The 15951-nt window shown below is 58.9% G+C and overlaps 1 protein-coding gene and 1 long non-coding RNA gene across 2 annotated transcripts in view; one reads left to right on the forward strand and one right to left on the reverse strand.

Moving 5' to 3' along the window:
- SLC6A3 (solute carrier family 6 member 3) overlaps nt 1–1456 on the forward strand; it is a 34323-nt gene extending 32867 nt beyond the window's left edge. Inside the window, exon 14 of the mRNA XM_004768387.3 lies at nt 147–1456. Coding sequence (XP_004768444.1) covers nt 147–170 — 24 coding nt within the window. The 3' untranslated portion in view covers nt 171–1456. The remainder of the gene's footprint in view (nt 1–146) is intronic.
- Nucleotides 1457–7673: 6217 nt separating this feature from the next.
- On the reverse strand, nt 7674–9201 carry LOC123394835. Its single transcript, XR_006609557.1, has 2 exons — nt 8946–9201; nt 7674–8682 (listed from the first exon to the last, which is right to left on the reverse strand). It is a non-coding gene; the product is annotated as an uncharacterized LOC123394835 (long non-coding RNA).
- Nucleotides 9202–15951: the final 6750 nt, after the last annotated feature.

The raw sequence follows: 15951 nt of genomic DNA on the forward strand, positions 1-15951 counted from the left end.
GGGTTTCTGGAAGGTTCACATGGGCATCAGACCTGAGCTTCCTGGGCTGCACGGCGTCTCCGGGAACTTGTCGGGTCGGCAGCGGGAGCCGCCTGGAACCAGGTAGCCCCCTGCTTTGCTTCTGAAGAAACCTGTTTCCTTCCTAGCTTCGCCACTGGCTCCTGGTGTAGCCGGTGGGCAGGGGGCCCGGACGGCCGCCGCAGCGAAGGAGAGACACCCGCAGAGAAGAGACCCCGAGCTGAGAGGGAACGGCGGGGCCGCCGGCTGCGGGACTCCTGTCTCCGAGAACCGCACGGAGCCTCTGCCTCCCGGCTCCGTGCGCCCTTCCTTTGCCACCAGGAGAGGACTGGCCGTCGTGCTTGTCTCTGTGACCACGTAACATAGATCCGTGCCCCTTCCTGCAGGTAGATGCCGTCCGTCCGTCCGTGTTCTGTTTGTGCCGAGCCCACTGCCTCCCCCGCCGGCTGCCCCTGAGTGCGGGTCTTGCTGTCACCCGCGTGCTGAGAAGACAAGTGGTGATCGCGGCAGCGGACAGCCCAGGGCTCATGACTTCCTGGGTATTTTATTTTGCTCCAACTAGAAGAGCCACATGTCTTATGTTGCCTAATTGTGTAGAAGGTGCCCTGGGGAAACCACAAAAGGCAATAAAGTGGGGCCACCACGTGTCCCCACACCATGCGCCTCGTGTGCGCAGAACCTGCCCAGGGTCCCAGTGTATGTGACGGGGACGCTCTGTACTTCCTTCTAGCGGACAGAAACACAACGGGAACCTGCGCACGCTGCCGCCAGCCCTGCCCATCGTGGGCCGCGCACAGTCACGGCCACCTCGCTGCAGATCCCCGGCCCCAGGAGGCAGGGGTGTGTGCCCCTCACCCCCAGGCCCTGACCCTGCCGGGTGCCCGCGGTGGGTGGCCTGGGGTCCCGGGACCTGGGGAGGAAGCCGCCGCTGGGGCTTCCGTTCCTCGGTTCGCGTTCCCCCCGCAGCAGCACCATCCGTGTTGGGGAACGGCCGTCTCACATCGTGTCTACCTGTGAACCGAGACCCATCCTCAGGAGGCAGGGCTGGCTCTGAAGACCCGTCTGTGACGTCCCAGTTGCCATTTGTGCGCACAGTGGCAGCACCACAAACCGACGGCAGCCACGCTGCTCCTGCATGCTGGCGTCGCCCTGAAGGGGACCTGGCCGCCAGAACCCGGAGGCCACATGCAGCCTGTGCCCTGGGCCCCGAGAGGTCATGCTGTGGGCCCCCGTGTGGCCATCGCCTGCGAGGGGTCCTTGGTGCCCAGGGCTGAGGAGCTGGCCGCTCGTGGACGGCACGTGGACAGCGGGGGCCGGCACCCTGAGTGCTCTGTGTAGATAGCGGTGTCGTCAGCGTCTGTCTGTCCGTTTGTCTATATCCGTGGCCGGCACCTCACGTGAGTCGTCCGCAACAATAAATCCATGTGGGAAAACGGACCGTAGCTGTGTGGGCGCCTTTCTTGGCTCAAGCTGTGGTTCCCCCGCTGCCCCCACCCGGAGGGAGCACCGCTGGGCTTGACCCGGGCCCGGGACCTCAGCCTGCAGACTCCCCTCACACCCACCAGCCCCGCCACCCCAGCCCTCCGCTCCCGAGCCTTCCTCTGCCATCAGTTCCCTGCAGGCGCCTCACGTGTCCACACTCCTGCCCTGCATTCCGACCATTCGGACCACTGCCGCCACCCCACCCAAGCCCGCCTTCTGGGGACAGGACACCAGGGTCCTGAATGGTTCCCTACCCTTGGCCCCCAGAGGATCTCTTGTCCACTCTGGGGCCAAAAGGGTCGATCTAGATGCCAGTCAGCTCTGGCCACAGCCCAGAGGAAGCATGTATGGCTTCTCACTAAGTTTGGAATAGACACCAGTGCCCCTCCAGGACCTAAGTACTCGGGCAGCGGGTCTGTCCCATAGGCCCTGACCCACTTCCTAGGACACTGGCCCCCGACGGAGGATCCTGACGGCTCACTCACACGAGGGCTCTGTGCCACCCCCCGTGCGATCGCTCTTCTTTTGGACCCCCCGACGAGCGCCGTGCTTCCTTCAGGTGTCTCTTCCTCAGGGACCACAGGACACACATGAAACCCTCGGGTCAGCTCCATCCCCAGCCACGTGCCAGTGAGCCACGCCTCAACCACCCAGAGCTGCCCACGTGGCTTCCCTAGGGCCCTGTCCCCACGGGGTCTCCACCTCTGCCCGCCCCTGGATGTGAAGGGGAAGATGCGCCATCATGACAGACCCGGGGAGGGGGACAAGACCCCTGCCCCAAGGGGATGAGCCATATGGGCCACAGCGTCCTCATGCCCCCCGCCACCAGTCACCAAGGGGCCTCAGGAGCAGACAAGGTCCACGCAGACTCCTGCCGGCAGCCTCCTGCAGCACAGGTCGGACCGTGGCCCACTCTGTCCCCACTGTGCCCTCACCCCAGGGGCAGTGTGGGCCCCTGCCGGTCCCGGGAAGAAGCTAGTACAACAGCCTGATGGTGGCCGCGGTGCCGCAGGAAACCTCACAGGAGTCACGTACCTGGGAGAGCTGTGGGGCCAGACGTCTCGGACTGAGAAAGACGCCCCCGAACTCCTGGGGGTCAGCTTGTCCTTCCTCCGTATCCCCAGACACACAGGGACGCACTTGTGTGCACACAGCACGCAAGCTACATCTGCCCCACGTGAACACGCAGACACACGGGCTGCACACACGCATGCACACGTCGACGCACACATTGTGCACACAGACACACATGTACATGCACGTGGACCTGTACACACGGCGCGTGGACACACACTGATGTGCACATGGACACTCATGGCATGTGTACATGGACACCCACAGACACACACAGTCTGCAGCAATCGGCAGAGGTCCTCGTGGAAAGGCAGGCACGGCTCGGGTGTGAGCACTTCTCCGCCTATCCCAGAGACCTGCTTCCGTGGAGCCTGGCCACCCCGCATGGCTGAGAGGTCTTGTCTCCACACCCCTGGGGTTGTGACAGGAGTCCCACTGGCATCCTGGCCCCAGGGGCCTGGGCTGGGTTCCTGCCTAGGCGGCCCACGGACAGACAGCCATACGCTGCCCAGAACTGAGCCACATATGGAAGTGATCTCAATATATAAAGAACTCCTACAAGTCAATAAAAACTGGGGGACATCGTCAGTCTGTGGTCAGTGTTGATTCTGAATCCGGTTCCGACACGAGACAGGGTTCCCTACCCCAAGCAAGTCTGTGCAGCCCAGCAGGGTGTCCTGCACTTGGACTCACCCCCGACGCTGTCGGCCTGGACTCAGCGTCCGATGCCACAGGCTAAGGGCTCTGTCCCATGTGAGCACCCCACTGCCACTGCAGACATCGGTCACAGGTCCGGGCATCACCTGTGCTTCTGACCAAATGGCCATGAGTCAGAGGCTCCCACAGTCCCTTCCTCGGGTTCAGCTCATTTGCGGGAGTGGCTCACAGAACTCCGGGAGACCAGTCCACTCACTGAATTACTGGTTTCTTCCCAAGGACGGTGAAGGGTGCGGACCAGCCTCCGGAGGAGATCACAGGGCGAGGTCTGTAGCAGAGAACTTCCGTCCCCTGCAGTTTGGGGCCAGCGTGCTGGCGCAGGGAGGCGGTCTGGTTCACCGGCCTGGACGCTTGCCGATCCCCGTCCTTCCCAGTTTCAGGAGGCTTCTCTACACAGGTGTGCTTGGCCACTGCTGATCGATCCAGCCTCCCCCGGGGGCTCCCCTGGACATCAGGGGGCGGAACTGAGAGTTCCCTCAGTTCAGGGCTGGTTCCCTTGGCAACCGGTCCTTCTCCTTCAGGCATTTGCCCAAGTCTCCCCAAGAGCACAAACCCAGCTGTGGCGTGAAGGGGTTTGTGAACGACAAGACGCGCATCTGGTCCCGGTGGGCAAAACACAAACACATATGTGTGACGAGTTCGGCCGCCACTAAACCCGTTAGGAAAGCGGGCGGGCTCACAGCAAAGGTGGCGTGTCCCAGGGGTGGACGCCCTCGTGAAAAGACACTCAGCCGCGTTAGGAATGAGGGGTGTGAGGCAGATGGGAGGCGAGGCCACCTGCCACCCGCCCCAGCAGCTGGATCTGAGCCGCGTCACCCACGGCGGTGAGCAGACGGGAGCCGCGACCCAGCTACATTCCGGGTAGGAGAGGAAATTAGCGCATGCACTTGGGAAAGGGTTTGCGTTGCCCATGAAGCTGACCGTCCAGTAGCAGACCCAGGTTTGGGCCCCCCACACATGGATGTCCTCCCGCCGCCGGGTGTGACCGTTCCCCACCTGCCCGGGGTGTGACTCTCACCCCCACAACACCCAGGACAGCCTCCCCGTGAGATGCCTGGGACTCGAGCCCAGCCCGCGGCGGCCTGCTGACAGAGGCCGATAGATTTGAGCGCAAAGGCGCCGGGCACCGCGGTCTGGGGTAGAAGTGCGCTCCCCAGGCCCCGTGGGTCAGGCTGGGCTCGACTTCACCTGAAACCGCATCCGTCTTGGGGGGATGGAAGGAAGCAGCCTTGCCCCAAGCCAGACACGAACTCCAGAACGTGAGAGCACATTTCTGCTATGCTCGGCCACCCAGCCTTGGGGACTTGTTCAGCGGCCCCAGGAAACTACCAGAGGTGGGTCCACCCAGCATGGGAATTCAGGTTCCCTGAGGCCACAGGCTGGGTCCGGCCTCGTCAGACACCTCTCCAGTCTTCTCTGCCTGTCCCTCTCTCCAGAACAATCTGCTGTCCACTGCTGACTCCTCACACCACCCCAGCTTCTCTTGGACATCACATCTGGAGGTTTGCTGTAACCCCTGCTTCTGGGGTCCGCCCTGGTCAGTGCTCCTTGAACCCCCTCTCCAGCCATACCCAGCAGGGGCCCCGTGTCTCCCAGGGAGATACTCCTCGTCTCCCTTCTCAGGGGGCTGGGAGCTCCCCCGTGAGCGAAGACTGAACTGGTCTTATTGGCTCCTGCCAGTGTCTTGAGTAGGCCTGCTGCATGGCTGACCGTGGCACTCGGTATCTATTTACACATAAATGAGTGAATGGGCGGACGTTTACAGGAACACGGGTGAGGATTCGGTGAACGGACAGATGGCGATTAGCTGGCTAGGCAGAGGAGGGATAGGAGAACGGAGGGCAGAGTGGTTGCGTGGATGACGGGTGAGGAATGAGAGACGGCGCAGGACGGGGATGAAGCCGTGGACGGAAGGTTGATGCACAGCGCTTGGGTGGATGGATGGGTGCTGCCTGGGGGGTGGATGCTATCGGGGCGGGCGGAGGGGTACATGGATGGATGGTGCTTGGGCTGATGGCAGTGGATGGACAGACGCATGGGTGGGGACGGATGTGGATGGACGGAGGGACGGACGGAGGGACGGATGTGGACGGATGGGTGGAGGCGTATCTGGATGGATGGCCGCATAGACGGGTGAGTAGGACAAGCATAGACAGTGGATGGTGCGTGAGTGAGCGGAAGGTCCTGTATTACACCTGGAAATCTATCCTTTTGGTAAATCCCCCCATGGGGCTTGACTCACGAGTGCTATATTTATTCTCCAAGGAGACGGCAGGCTTTTGATACAAGTGGGACTAATTTCAGAAACACCTAAAGGCCTGTTTTCCTTCCACACTAACCCGCTGCAGAAAGCAAGCTCCCTGAGAGGGGAGAGTCTGCTCTCCCCCTGCTTCTGTATGTGCCGCGTCTGAGTCCCCCGTCCACACTGCACTTTACCATCGGATTTACGCTCTTTGCCAAATGACCTTTAGATGCAAAGTCTGGGTGTTAAAGCCCAGAAAAGCCGTGAGATTTTTCCTTTGAGAGAAGCATTTTAATAAAGGCTCCGCATCAGGGAAATAGGTGATTTACAGGGTAAGTGGATTCTCCCTGCTTGGCTTTTCTTGTTTTGATTCCACAATCCCCTCTAATCTCGTGCATGCATCTGACCAGCAACCTCATGGCCTTTACCTGCCTCCCGACTACCGACAGCAGAACAAGAGGTCGCCTTGTTTGAGATGAGTTTATGAGCAAAGTCTTATGCTCTTGTCCCCCACGGGAGACACTGCCTGCTGCCCTCCTCCTCCCAAAGGTCCCGGGTCCTGAACTCAGCACAGAGCCTGGGGCGTTGTGCCCGCCCAGCAGAGCACGGTCCTTCAACCCAGCTCACCGGGCTGCTCAAGGCAGTCTCACCCCGGAGCCGGGAAAACAAAGCAAAAGCCAGTGGCGACCTCCCTCTCCACCTGCTGGGTGGACCCCAGAGACCCCTTCAGCCAAGCCGGAGACCCTCGCGTCTGCTGCTGCCCTGGCTGGTATCCTGACGTAGAACGGGAACGTCAGGATACATCCATTAGTGAGGCCGGCTCCGCTTTCTTTTTAGTTTAACAAAATAGAAAATGTCAGAGTCAGGTGCCCCTGAGAAGGGCAGGGTCTGTCTTGTAGAACGTGTGCCTCAGACGTGAGCACGTGCGAGCAAGAGAGACAGAGGCCCGGAGGCCACGGAGGCGGGGAGGCAGCAGGAGGGGGACGGGAGCTCGCATCTGCCGGGGCGCAGACTCGGGGCCCCGCCCTCTGGGTTGGTCCCCCCCCGCTGCAGGTCCCTCCGGCCCGGCACTGCCCGTCTGCCTAAGCCGGCAGGTGGGGAAGAGAGGCCCAGGGCAGGCAGGTCTGAGAGGGGGCCCTGTCCTGAGGGAGAGGGTCTGGGAGGGGGCTGGGAGAGGCCATGGCGCCCCAGCGGACAGGGTGGGAGCTGAGTTATCCGCAGGTCCCAGGGCAGGACGCCTCATGACCTTTAGTGCTGGAACGCGTCTGCCTGTCTGCAGCAGGAATCAAGTGCCCCGGGGGGCAGGGACACAGGTCACAGACACCAGCGCAGGCCAGCCCGCTGTGGATGGGACTGCTGAGTCACAAGGACGTGGAAGCCCAGTGTTGGACAGGACCTCTGAGCCCGAAACGTGGACTCACGCTCAAGTGTAGAGGCCTCTGTGCCAGGATCGCTGGCCACCTCCGCCCAACTCGAGGACCTGTGGTCACTCACAAGACGCCCCGGGAATGGCTGGGAGGCTGTGCAGGGGACACGGGGAGCCGGCCTGGGGGCAGGTCTCCTCACCACCCCTGCGCACCCCCAGAGCTGAGACTGCAGGGGAGGCTGGGAGACCATCCTGCAGGTCCCAGGCACTCTGCAGAAAGCCACATGGGGACAGGAACACCCCCGTTCCCACCCCAAGCTGGCTGCCCTGTAGCCTACCTGGTCCCAAGCAGGGTCCCAGGTAGGGCCCTTTCTGGCGTCTTCCCTTGGGAGGATGGTGTGATACAGAGACCCCAGGGGCTCAGACGCGGACTCACTCCGGCGACCGGCCTCCGCTGACATCCGAGGGACAAGGACCGTCTTCCCTTCCCCTGCCCAACTCCCCTCACGGTCCCAGGGGCCTTCGATGAACAGGAGACCCTCGTGACACCAGGGAATCCCACCGCGAGCAGCAGAACGCCCTCCTTGAGGAGGGGGCGTTTTCTGGGGAGGCTGCCCCCCCGAGGGCCACAGCCCTCCCAGGGTCCCTGAGCGCACAGCGCAAATAGAAGCCACCATTTGCTTAGACATCTTTCTGCTCCAGCTTGAAGGCAAAAACCTTCCGTTTCTATAGCTGAACTTTAAAAACCAAGCCCATATTGACTTATGCACCAAATGTATTTATGTAGAATTTAAGTCATTTCACTTATTCCAGGAGCTAAGCTCCTCTTTCTTAAAGTTATTTGTTGTGTCGATGAAGGGTCCATCAGACACATTTCCTTGTGTCAGAGGCTGAAGGTCCCAGCCGAGCCCGGGCTTGGCCGCAGGTGCCCCACAAAGCTCCCACGGCCTCACGGCGACCTCACTCCCTATCTGGATCTCAGGCTAATATTTGGAGTGCCTTGTGACAAACACTTTAAAAGGTGGGTTACAACCCACCAGCTGTTAAATGTTGTGATATCCGCTGAGTCTTCTTCACACTGAAAAACTAAATCTAGAATTCTAGAACGTTTTATGATACCACAAATGATCATTTTAAAAGCTGAGAAGGCGAAGCGGACCGTCGCCTACAGGTCTGTTCCACCAGGCGGCAAGTGAATGCTGCCCGCTTCCATCTTCCCCACGCCAGGGGCCGTCTCAGGGGCCTGGATTTGCCTGCAGCTGGGTGTGGGGGGGGGGGCTGGCCGGAGGAGGAAGGCCCAGTGGAGAGGTGGGTGTCTCCTCCCCTGCACCGCGCCCCCAGCCCCCTTTGACCAGCAAAGGTCCAAAGTGTGGAAGGAGCTGACACCTGGTAGGGTCGGGCACAGGACCTGCTGAGCCGGCGGCGGAGGGCGGCTGTGCGATGGGTGCTGGTTCATTGGCTCCCCATGGCAGCAGTCGCTGATCACGGCGAGTGCACAGAAAAGCGGGTTTTCTTACGGCTCCAATGGACTTTTTAACAAGAAATGCAAATGTATGTGCAACATGCTGGCCCACGCTGCTGGCCACGGCCAGTGGCTGCTGATCTCTCTGGGTCCTGGAGGTGAGGGGCTTCTTCAAGAAGCTGGCCCCTGCTGGTGGCCGCCTCTGACGGGGCTGCTGTGCCGTGGGGAGTGGCGGAGCCTGTGCTCACCCTGCTTCCATCCGTCCCCTGCGGTTCCTTCCCCGGGGATGACACACCACCACTGCCTGCCTGCTGAGGTCTGCTGAGTTGAAACCGGAGGGCCTGAGTCCGCAGGCACGCCTGAGGCCAGCTCCTCTCCGTGCAGCCAGAGGGCCCTGGGAGCAGTTGCCCACCTCCTGGGGGCCTGGGGGCCCCTCCCCTGCCCCCGTCCCTCGGTGCCTCCCCCAGCCCCTCCTGGCCTGGCCCAGGTCTTTGGAAGCCTGCGTTGTGACTGTGCTTGGACACTGTGCCCTAGTTAGGAAATCTCTTTTGCTCAAAGAGGCGAGTTAGCAAACCTGAAATTACCATGTCTATATTCTAGGACGGAGCAAGCCGCCAACATGCTGCTGACGGCCCAAAGCCGCTGCGTGACTGCCGGGCCGGCAAGAGACGAGAACCCAGAGTCCTGTTCAAGCTCATGAAGCCGTTCAGGATGGCGGCTATGGGGCTCTGAGTGCCCCCCACGAACATGAGGCCCTGGGGACGGCAGGGTGTCACCTGGGGAGAAAGGAGCCACAGAGACAGGGAGGAGCATGGGGACAGCAGGTGGGGGTGGGGCGGGGGATGGCGAGGGGCGGGGGGGGGCATGGGGATTGCAGGGGGCGTGGGGTGGGGGGACAGCAGGGGCAGCGGCGGGGACATGGAGATGACAGTGGGGCGGGGGCAAGCGCACTGGCATCTCTACTTACAAGGCTGCTGATGCACCCTGTGGGCCCTAGCCCTGTGACCCCATCTAGCCTAAGGGCCCCCCAAAGTCCAGCCTCCTGACACCATCACAGCAGGAGCTGGGGCTTTGGCCTGGGAATTCACGGACACGAGCATTCAGTCCTAGAACAAGAGCCCCAAGTCCACAGTGAGCACAGTCGGCTGAGGGAGAAGCTCCCTTTCAGCGTCAGCGGCTTCATCCCGTGTGCCCAGTCTGTGGCATGTGCGTGGCCACCTTCACATGGGCACGGCTAGGACACCCTCCTCCCCACCAACTGGATCCCGAGTGTGGAGGTGCGGCAGGGTGCTGCTGACCCCCCCCAGCAGCTCCCCCGGCCTCTGCGGCTCCCAGGTCTGAGACATGCCCCATGTTGGAGCTTTCCACCTGCTGGAGCTCCTGGGCCCCTGCAGCCACAGGCACATCCAACCCATCGAGGTGGCTCAGGCTCCAGAGAGGCAGGGCCCAGGGCACCCCCAGCCCTGCTTTCCTGCCCAGGGAGACCCCACACGTCACCAATCCTTGGCCCTCCCTCTCAGACCCTCAGGTGTCCATCATCCAGCCCCTCCCACAGCCGGGCACAGCATGAGAACTGGCCAAGGGGTGGTCGGCGGCCTGGAACCCAGCCCCAGATGCTTCCTGCCTCAGTTTCCTTATCTGCAAATAGCTCGTGTGAGGTAGGTCGCGGAGAGAGCGGGTGGCTGCTGTCTTTGTCAGGACGGACAGCCTTTGTGCTTTTCAAACACAGGACTGTCGGCACCACGGGGCCACACCTCATGTCAGAGCCGCACGTGTGGCCCCTGCTGTCAGCGCGTGCCTGACGGGGGCCTGAGGAGTCTGTTGTCGGGGCTGATTGGGGACCTCGGTGTGGTTGTGCTCCCAGGAGGGCCGAGGCACATGGGCGTCCACGAGGCAGGGCCACGGCTGTCATTCCTACTCGTGGTCAGCCGTCGGAGCGCAGGCCTGGGAGTCGGGGGAAATGGCGGCAGGGGGGACAAGGAAGCCTGGTCAGACCCAGGGGCCGTGAGATGACTCCCTCCTGCCGCGTGAAGAGCTGCTTCGGTCCGCATGCTGGTGTCCAGAAAGCCTGTGTGCCTGTGTTCCAGAGAACAGAATCTACTATCTGTTCGAAATGGGTTTCCTAAGGTAACTGCAAACCACAGTATTGACACGAAGTCTTAATAAAAGCTCTGGGGGAAGGCTAGCCTGCCTTTTCGTAAGATAATAATAGGGCTCGTGTGTTCTAAGGCTGCAACCTGTGAGCTCATTGATTTTCCTCCCGGGAAATGGGACTGTCAATGAGGGCAGGACCCTGGGGGACCATCAGCGCCTCCCGAGGGCAGTGGAACCCAAGAAACCCAGTCCCAATGCCTGTACCGGCCAAACTTCCCTGTCCGTGACCCCACGCCTGATGCGACACCAGCCCCCTCAAACAATGACAGAGGTGCCTGCCTCCTTTCTCCCCAGCAGGTGGGGGGCATCTCCAGGGACCAGTGTGGGCCAAGTGTCAGAGACACAGGGGAGCACTGAATACCCTGGAATGGTCTGTGTCTCCCCTTCCCAGGACCTCATGCTCCCCTGGCATTTCCCCCCGACCCTGAAAACAGCAGGGATTATAGCGACACATTGGCAGAGTTTGCAGTGAAACACGAGTGGGGAGGGAGGGACCATTACAGCATGAATTGTCTTCTGCAAAGTCATCTATTGAAACCCTGACCCCCAGCACCTCAGCCCGTGACCGCACGTGTACATGAAGTCCTTACAGAGGCGATCAAGCTAAAGGAGGTCATTCAGGTGCGTCCTGACCCAATAGGACCAGTGTCCTTACAGGGAGAGGGGAGCAGGACACAGACACACACAGGGACGACTGTGCGAGGACGCAGAGAGAAGTCGGTGTCTCAAGCACAGAGATTCAGGAGAAACCAGCCTGCCCGAGCCTGATCTCAGACTTCCAGCCTCTGGAACCAAGGGTGCATAATGTGTGATGGCGAAGCCGCCTCTCCATGGACCTGGCCACAGAAGCGCAAGCCTTGCACAGAGCCCGGGGCCAGCCGAGGCCGCCCACACGCCCGCGATCGAACGACCCACGAAGATGCAGCCGGCGGCTCACAGGAGGCAGCCGGTCCTCTTAATCCCACTCCGTGGGTTTCCAACCCTCCTTCTTAAAGCATGCTGCCCACCAGCACGTTATCCTGCTGTCGCAAAGAGGAGGTGATGCGCTTCATCCGACGACACTGTCCAGCTTCCGGGGCCCGCCAGTGGTGGCTTCCTTCACTTGCTGAGACAACCTCTAGAGACACAGAGTTGGCTTGGTTCCAGCAGAGAAGACGCACAGAGTTGGGCGCTCAGCCCTGCTAACTCTGGCAGCCACCAGATTCTAGTGTGTGTACCTGGTTGCACCACAGCTGCACTTTTCAGTTTCCCAAACCCATAAACTCACTCAATGGGATTTTATTTTCACTGAATGAATCCTGCAGAGCTCGTCCCGTCTCGGCACTGAGAGGAGGGATGGTGGTGGTGGCTAGTCCTTGAGCTCATCAAACAGCCTGGGCACAGCTCAGAATGCGCCCAGAATATCTACGGCTCCTGCTCCAAACACGGCCCCTTCTTTTTCATGATCAGAGAAACATAAATGAAAACAACTTGAAATGACAACATCTCGCTAACAAATTGGCCAAACCCCAGAGGTCCGACACTGCCCTCTGACGGCAGCGCTGTGGATAAACAGACATCCTCCTACTTCCCGGGCTGGATGTGAGCCCTACACCACCCAAGAGAAGGCATTTGGTGATAGCTGGAAAACTACACAGGCATTTATCATTTCAGCCAACAATTCCACTTCTGAGGATCTATCCCAAAGACACGCTGGCGAGGAGGAGGAGGAGGAGGAAAATGAAAAGGAAAGGAAAGAAGGAAAAGACTTATGTTCAAGGTTATGCACTACAGTCCTCATTTAACAGCTAAAAGCTGGAAACAACTCAAATATCTACAAACACGGAGACAGTTGAACGCATGGACGTACCCACAACATGGAGAGAGGTGCCCCTGTACAAGGACAGAGGGACTATCTCCATTTACCATAGGGTGTTTTCTCCAGGATACACAAAAATTTTAAAACCCAGTGGAACTTCTAGAAATGAAGAATGAAACATCTGAAATGAAAAATTCACAAGATGAGCTGAACAGCAGTTTGGAAACTTCAGGGGGAAACAAGAAAATCAGTGAACCAAAATATACAACCTTAGAAAGTGCTCAAACCTAAGCTGAAGAAGTAAGAAGACCCTCACCGACAGCAGGGCAGCGTCCAGCCATTCATACCACCAGAGTCACAGAAGAGAAGGCAGACAATGTGTAAAGACTTCTTAGCTACAACATTTTCAAATTTGATGAAATTCACAAATCAGTTTGCTAAGCCTCTAGCAGGACAAACAAGATGAACCACCTACAGCTACCACCAACACATTGCTGAAAAAATAATGGTTTCTTTTAAAAAAATTCTAAAAACAGGGGCGCCTGGGTGGCTCAGTGGGTTAAAGCCTCTGCTTTCGGCTCAGGTCGTGATCCCAGAGTCCTGGGATCGAGCCCCGCATCGGGCTCTCCGCTCAGCAGGGAGCCTGCTTCCTCCTCTCTCTCTGCCTGCCTCTCTGCCGACCTGTGATCTCTGTCTGTCAAATAAATAAATAAAATCTTAAAAAAAAAAAAATTCTAAAAACAATCAGAGGAAACAGACACAGCATGTACAGAGGGACAGGAATGGGAATCACTGCTCATTTCTCGTCAGAAACAGTGTAAGCAAAAAAAATAAAACAGTGTGCTTTGACATGCTGGAGAAAACATGCCCATCGACCAAGGACTCTATAATTACTAAAAATCTCTCTCAAGAAAATGAAAACAAATTAAAAGCATTTCGCACAAATAGTGATGGACAGGATCCCCCCCCCCACCAGATCTGTATCAGAAGGACAAAAGGAAGCAATGGAGGGTAAAGGAGCAACCGCAGCCGGAAGCCGGGATAGGTACAGAGGAGCAGAGAGAGAAACATCCTACAAAGTGCATTGGGGCCGGCCTTTAACTTAGTCAACACGTAATTGTTTAAAATAAAAGTAACTATGTATCATGGGCTTGAGGCGTACACAGAAGTGACACACATGACAGCTTACAAAGAAGCAATAGGAGAGCAGAAAGGAACTTTATTGTTTACAGTTGTTACAACCTTCCGCAGCACACTTTGCCTAGCTACACCTCCTCAGGCGAAGGAAACCAAAGCAAAAATAAACTGTTGGAACTTCATCAAAATAAAAACTTCTGCACAGGGAAGGAAATAATCAACAAAACTAAAAAGTAACCTATGAAGGAGAGAAGATATTTGCAAAGGTCGTAACCTATAAAAAGTTAGTATGTAAAATATATAAAGAACTCATAAAACTGAACACCCAAAAAACAAATAATCCAATTAAAAATGTGCAGAAGAGGGGCACCTGGGTGCTCAGTCATTAAGCGTCTGCCTTCGGCTCAGGTCAGGATCCCAAGCCTGAGATCGGGCCCAGCATCGGGCTCCCTGCTCAGCAGGAAGCCTGCTTCTCCCTCACCCACTCCCCCTGCTTGTGTTTCCTCTCTGGTTGTGACTCTCCGTCAAATTAATAAACAAAATCTGTTTTAAAAAACGGACAGAAGACATGAACAGAGATTTCTGCAAAGACATACATATGACCAACAGGCACGTGAAAAGATGCTCAGCATCACTCGTCACCAGGGAAATGCACACGGAAGCCACAGCGAGATGCCACACCTGTCAGAACGGTTGAAATGAACAACTCGGGAAGCGACAGGTGTTGGCGCGGATGCGGAGAAAGGGGGCCCTCCTGCATGTCGGTGGGAATGCCAGCTGGTGCGGCCGCTCTGGAACAGTGTAGAGGTTCCTCAAGAAGTTGAAAATAGAGCTACCCTACAACCCAACAACTGCAATACTCAGTATTTGCTCCAAAGGATACAAAAATACCGATGCAAAGGGCTACGTGCATGCACTCCTCTGCTTACAGCAGCCTCCGCTACCATAGTCAAGAGAGGAAGCCGCCTAGAAGCCGGGTCGGTCCCAAGTCCCTGCACAGCATGGGGTTTGGATCCAACCTTCCAGAATGCCATGCAAGACCTTTCTACAACTTTGAGATAAGGAAACTGACTCCATATAAAAATTTTTTGTTGTTGTTTTCCTTCCTTTTCCTGCTTCTTCTCTTGCTAGGACCTGCTCTCCCGCTTTACACAAGCCTCATACTATAAATAGTGCATGTCCTCCTTGTAGAGGATAAGGAGTTAGTGATTTCTCTAGAACAGACAACACCTAAGGAAGGACCAGGCGAGACCGACAAGATGAAATCATCGTATGTGTGTTCCCGGCTACGGGCACTAAACATCTTAATGCCATGACCCCAGGCTCCAATGGATAAGTGACCCACGAAAGACCTCTGGATGTCTGAGAGAGCTTACACCGACCACCATCCCCAGAAAAACCCCAGGTCCCAAAGAGGAGACTCCCTCCTTTCCTATCTGAGTCTCCCAGACTCTCCTGGAACCCGCGCCCTCTCACGCCATAAGCTCTGCTTCCATCTCGGGCTGGCTGGCGCTCCGTCTCGGTCCCGTGCAGACCCAGGGACACACTGGGCTGGTCCTGCAGGACTCCCTCGGGATCCTTGGACCCGACTCGCCTGCATCAGCTTCTAGATGCAGGAGCAGCAGGACCCCTGTTCGGTGGTGTGGCCTTGGTCCCTGCTTGCCGACAGATCTCTGCGCGTGGGCAGAGTTCGAGCTGGGCCAAAACCCAGTCTGAGGAAGAGGGACAGGGGTCAGAACCTCAGAGTTCCCAGGCCTCTGCAGCTCCTTCCCGAGGCTCGGCTGTGTGGGGCCTTTGGACTCCGGGAGACCGCCGTCCCGTACACCCCGCAACCCCCCTTCTGGTTCTGCGGTTGGAGCTGGTCTCTGTTCCCCGCGGCCCGCCGCACTCCTTCCCGCATGGCGAACACCGGAGCCGGGGGCGGACCGGCCTGGCTCTGGGGGCTCCTCAGGCGTGGCAGGAGCGCAACGCAGGACAGCCCAGGGGTCAGAGGGGCTCTGTGACTCTCGGTCCCCCTGCGGAGGCTGGAGTTCCCGCGCAGGGGGACAGGAGGCAGGTTTGCCAGGCACAGTGCGAACGCGAGAAGCGCTGCCGCGACACACGCTTCCAGTGGTTGAGCCCACGGGGCCGTGAGTGGGGTCTGCGGGGCAGAAAAGCCAAGCGCACGACGGTGTGAGGAGCAGGGAAAGCCCCTAATGGCCCCAACCTCCGGCTCAGATCCAGGGAGCGCGCGGCCCCGCGGGGCCCTGCGATCAGCCTCGCTCCCTCACACGCTCCGCCGCCCCGGCTGAGGTCGCTGTCCCCCGCACCGGGAGCAGCGTGGACGGCCCGTGTGAGCGCCGGACGCGCTCCCGACCCGGGCCGCGGAGGAGCAGATCGGCTGGGCTCTGGCCCCGCGCCCCGCGAGGCGCACCGGCCGCTCCCCCAGGAAGGCCCCGCGCCCGCCCGCCCCCGCAGCTGCCCGGCCCCGGCACAGCGGCCCCCGGCGGGGGGTTCGGCCC

The sequence above is a fragment of the Mustela putorius genome, unplaced genomic scaffold (genome assembly GCF_011764305.1).
Source record: "Mustela putorius furo isolate JIRA1106 unplaced genomic scaffold, ASM1176430v1.1 tig00000107_pilon_pilon_pilon, whole genome shotgun sequence".
Classification (NCBI taxonomy): domain Eukaryota; kingdom Metazoa; phylum Chordata; class Mammalia; order Carnivora; family Mustelidae; genus Mustela; species Mustela putorius.